Genomic DNA, 4,942 nt, shown 5'->3' on the forward strand with positions numbered 1-4,942 from the left:
TTTCTGCCGACGGTCGGCCGTCAGTTAGTGTGCAGAGGGCTTTACAGTTGATCCCCCGTTTCCCCCCTTTACCCGTACATTAGGGACACCCTGAGGTGAACAGATTGCTGCGTCGACTGCACTGCACTGATGTGGCACTGCACTGGATTGAAATCAAACCCATTGTCTCTGTGTCTGTTGCAGGTATGACAGCAGCAGCCTCCCTTGTCTCTTTGGCCTGGGCCCTGGCCTCCTACCAGAAGGCCCTGCGAGAGTCCCGCGATGACAAGAAGCCCATCAGCTACCTGGCCGTCATCATACAGTTCTGCTGGCACTTCTTCACAATTGCAGCGAGGGTCATCACCTTCGCCCTGTTTGCCTCTGTGTTCCAACTCTACTTTGGCATCTTCATTGTCCTGCATTGGTGCATCATGACCTTCTGGATTGTCCACTGTGAGACAGACTTCTGCATCAGCAAGTGGGAGGAGATTGTGTTCGACATGGTGGTGGGCATTATCTACATCTTTTCCTGGTTCAACGTCAAGGAGGGACGGACAAGGTGAGGATGCTCAACTCCATTTCAGTGGCTTGATTTTTTAAATAAATTCTATAAATCTTTATTATTCTGTAATTTTTCATTTTCAAGACAGCCGATTGCTTGAAGTTCAGAAGGACCAGCGTGTAGGATTTAGTGGCATCTAGCGCTGAAGTTGCAGATTGCAACCAAATACCGCTTGCCTTCCAGGCATGTAGGAGACACTTGATGGCCACGAAAAACATGAAAGGCCCTACCTAGAGTCAGTTTTTGGTTTGTCCGTTCTGAACTACCTACTACATGGCAGTTCGTCATGGTCGTTCCCTCTGTTGATAAAAAGAGCTAATTCTAAGGTAACGAAAACACAGTAATACACATTTACCTATCCTGCTACTACTGAAGAACACTGCTTCATGTTTTGGTAATTGATTTGGTTTCACTCTATCTGATTTATTTCTTCTCATCATGTCTTTCATTCAGGTGTCGGCTTTTCATCTATTACCTAGTGATCCTGGTGGAGAATGCGGCTCTCAGTGCGTTGTGGTACCTCTACCGGTCTCCTCACACCACCGACGCCTTTGCAGTACCAGCACTCTGTGTCATCTTCAGCAGTTTCCTTACCGGCGTGGTTTTCATGCTTATGTACTATGCCTTTTTCCACCCCAACGGGCCACGCTTTGGACGCTCGCCGAGTGGCCAGGGTCTTGACCTGGATCCCACTGCTCAGTTCTCCACATTACCATCAGAAGGTGCCACCAACTCACTGCGTTCCAACCGAGGTGCCACCGCAACCCTGGAGCGTGACACGGGGAAGTATTCCGAGCGAGACGGCTGCATGCCAGTGTTTCAGGTCCGACCCACAGTGCCATCCACGCCATCGTCTCGTGCTCCACGCATTGAAGAGACCGTCATCAAGATCGACCTTTGCAGGAACCGCTACCCAGCGTGGGAGCGCCATGTCCTCGACCGTAGTATACGCAAGGCAATCCTGGCCATAGACTGCTCCCTGACTCCTCCACGGCTGCAGTACAAAGATGACGCTCTGGTGCAGGAGAGGTTGGAATATGAGACAACATTATAGTTCTAGCCTGCTCCTAAAACCAATACAGGGTGCAGTCGTGGGAGGATTATCCTGCTATCACATAAACAGCAACAGGGACTGTGGCAATAAGAATTTGTTACTACCAACAATCTTACTTTTCACCTCTAGTTCCTCTTTTTCTTTTTCTGTTTTTCGGCATCAGCGCCCAGTTGGTAGTTATCAGAGGAGCCATTTGACACAAGTGCAGTAGATGTCGCTGGACGTGTAGGGTTGTTGCTGTTATTTTTACTTCCTATCATCAGGGAAATCCTGTGTGGTACAAACAAAATGCAAAAGTCATCGGATACTCCAGTTCAACCTAAGTGACACCTCTAACGTGATGAGGAAAGGAAATGACCCCTCATTCAGCAACAGTAGAAACTTCAAGCTGTCGTATTTGTCTTAATGTGTTTGGAAGTGTCTACATGATAACACTCATCGCTCCTGTTCTCTTAGTGCCAAAAAGGTTCCTTGGATACGTCCTCTAGCTTCTGAGGAGTCGAACACCTTAGAGATGGCTTGGTAGTCCAAAAAGTTCTTCTTTTCTCTTCTGGCTTAGTCATTCAATTGCTCTTGAATAATTCTGGTGTACACTGCAAGAAGGTGAGACAGAAAGGGAACTATACAAAGACAGTGGTCAAAGTAGCATCTATACTCATTGTGTTTTGTTTGGATGCAATCAACCAAACCTGGCTGTAAGGATGAATAGGGAGCAAGACAGGGTGAAAGCTGGACACCAGCTCCACAACCTTTCTACCCATAAGGAAATAAGTCAAACTCACACAATGCCAAGAAAAAATCTTCCTGGCAGCTCAACTCAACTATTTGCAGTCCAGCCTCATAAACCTATGTAGTAGTGATACTGATCTTTGCTTATCTCTGGAGGAGAATGTGAAAGAAACGAGCAAAGCACCAGACAGCAATGAAAATCAGAGGACAGGAGAGGACGGCGCAGGACATGGAGTAGGGGATGGAGAAAAAGAGTGAAGGTAGACAAGCAGCCATCTCAGCCAAACTAAACCAACCACCAGGATGTACAGTACTCTGATACAACATGCAGCATTTTTTACTTTAGAGATGATGTAGAGGGTACTGAAGTCATTGTAATTCTGTGTTTTTTGTGGTTATGTGTGTATGTATTGGTAATAGGTGATGCCTGATTCGGGTCTGTGCTGTCATCGATCAGTGAAAGTACACCTTGACATTTTGATATTTGAGTCTGCTTGTTCTCTGATAAACACACCTTCTGGTGTTTTTGTCCTCCAGCTAACTCAGCAACAGCTTTTAACATTGTTGCACCACACAACACACGTTAGTTGGCACCATGCTCACTTCAATTAGATGATTTTTAAAAACTAAAGTGCCACAATGAAACCTTGATCGAGGACTGTCATACCACATATTATGATTTGGAAAGGGTAACTGATGAAATACAAATTTTAAGTGAGAGGCTTCTAATAAAAGTTAAACAAAAAAAATAGCAATTGCAAGTATGGGTAACAGATATGGGTCCCTTTCAGTGATATTCTGATACTGATACCGGTATCTGATACTCCCTAAAATGTGGTATCGGTGAGTACGCGTCTGTGCACCGATCCGATACCACAAAATGTATTGGCCCCAACCCAGGACTATGTTACCTCACAGCAGTGTCCATTTTTTGCTAGGATAGTAAAGTCATGACAGGCTCAGTAGTGTATGTTTGTTAAAAAATAATAATATACTGTATCTATTTTTTAACACACATGTATCAGACAGGTACTTGGTATCAACAGATAACCAAAGTTCAGGTTTCAATCAGTATTTGGAAGTGAAAAATGGCATCAGAACATCTCTAGTCCCTTTCATTAAACTCAATACCAGCCTTATAAAATCAAGGATATCAAGGATGGCAGAATGTTTCTTCCTCGCTTTCAGATGGGAGCGGCTCGGCAGCAGCAAAGTCAGTGCTGTGAGGATACTTATCCTTGAGTGTTCCTGTACCAGCATTCACCAGAAGAATTTGCCTTGTTAGTTAATGTGACAAAAGGAAAGAAATAAGGGGAACAGGGATCAGAGTGAGGTGGACTTAACCTAATGACAACGATCTACTTTGATAGCTTGTCTCTCAGTCACAGCACTGCCCTAGTTTGCTCATCATTCTCGGTTTTCTTTTTATTATTATTTCTCCCACTTTCACACCTGATGTCAGTGTCCAATGATAAATATCAAACAGTAAAAGACAGCCAGCAAATGGGTTACAATGATTCCCGACTGTGAACATCCCCTGGACTAACCCTAACCCTGGACCGGTTCAGTTGAGTTCAGCCGGATTAGTTGTCACGTTCTAATCATATTTAGAATGGGTTAATCAATTGTAGCATGTGTTCCCACCATTAGAAGTCACTAAGAAGATTGCCTGTCATCCAGTTAGTTTTCAACATTCTTCCTTTAATGTTCATAAATTGCATAAACGCCTGGGTAACTGGAATGTCCAGGTTCCACCGGATCAAAATGAGCAGTGTGGTATGGAGGTCCTTGATCAGACCCAGATAGTACCTGATGATGAAATAGGATTAAGGGTCTAAAGCTCTTAAACAACACATCATAAATAACATACTGACAATTTAGTGATTCTCAGAGCCGACCAGTGCTAAAAATGGAAGGTTTGCCCTAATGGTGGTGTGGGAGGAAAAAAAAAGTTAGTCAAGGCACATTTTTAACTGAATGGTGGATTTAAAGCAAGAGTCAGGGTGTTGCCAAAGTTATCTTCAAGGGTCCATGAATACCCGTACCAGATGTTGTTAAGATACCTGCCTTCTGATTCCAGTATCAGTCACAGTGTTGCTTTAAACATTATATATACGAAATGCACTTGCCACTAGATGTTGCACTAGGGCACCAGCATCTCAGACCAAAACAATAGGCACAACAGCCAACTAGACTCCATGGCGAAACAAGTAATTTTACCTAATCACAAAGACACTTCAAACTGGACAGAAACTAAATTAAACTCACAAATAAGTGTTAGTCTTTCCAACAATTACCAACGCTGGTTTGTTTGAAATAAATGATTAATACGTGCAGTTATATGAGAAAACACTGCAAAAGGGGCTGCCATGTAATGTTAATTAATCCTTCTCCTTGGCGACAACGACAGCGGTCAAATTACGAACAGAAAAGTTCTTGTTTTTGCTGCTGACAGGCTCATATTGTTATTCTAAGAGTCTGACAACATTATGGTCATAATATTGCTGTTGCTCACCGCCAGACTCCAGCCAAACTGGTAATTTTACCTCACATATCATCATAACTTTATTTAGTCTTGGTTGGTTTTTCCACTGTTCCAACAATCACCAACTCTGGTT

The 4,942-nt window shown here is 43.6% G+C and overlaps 1 protein-coding gene across 1 annotated transcript in view; it reads left to right on the top strand.

Annotated features, from left to right (window-relative positions):
• Window positions 1–2,805, top strand: part of xkr4 (XK related 4) — a 24,192-nt gene extending 21,387 nt beyond the window's left edge. The window contains exons 3-4 of the mRNA XM_035670508.1: window positions 184–538; window positions 995–2,805. Of these exons, the coding sequence (XP_035526401.1) occupies window positions 184–538; window positions 995–1,595 (956 nt within the window). The 3' untranslated portion in view covers window positions 1,596–2,805. The remainder of the gene's footprint in view (window positions 1–183; window positions 539–994) is intronic.
• Window positions 2,806–4,942: the final 2,137 nt, after the last annotated feature.

The sequence above is a fragment of the Morone saxatilis genome, unplaced genomic scaffold, assembly GCF_004916995.1.
Source record: "Morone saxatilis isolate NCDOM2014 unplaced genomic scaffold, NCSU_SB_2.0 Contig23, whole genome shotgun sequence".
In the NCBI taxonomy this organism is placed as follows: Eukaryota; Metazoa; Chordata; class Actinopteri; family Moronidae; genus Morone; species Morone saxatilis.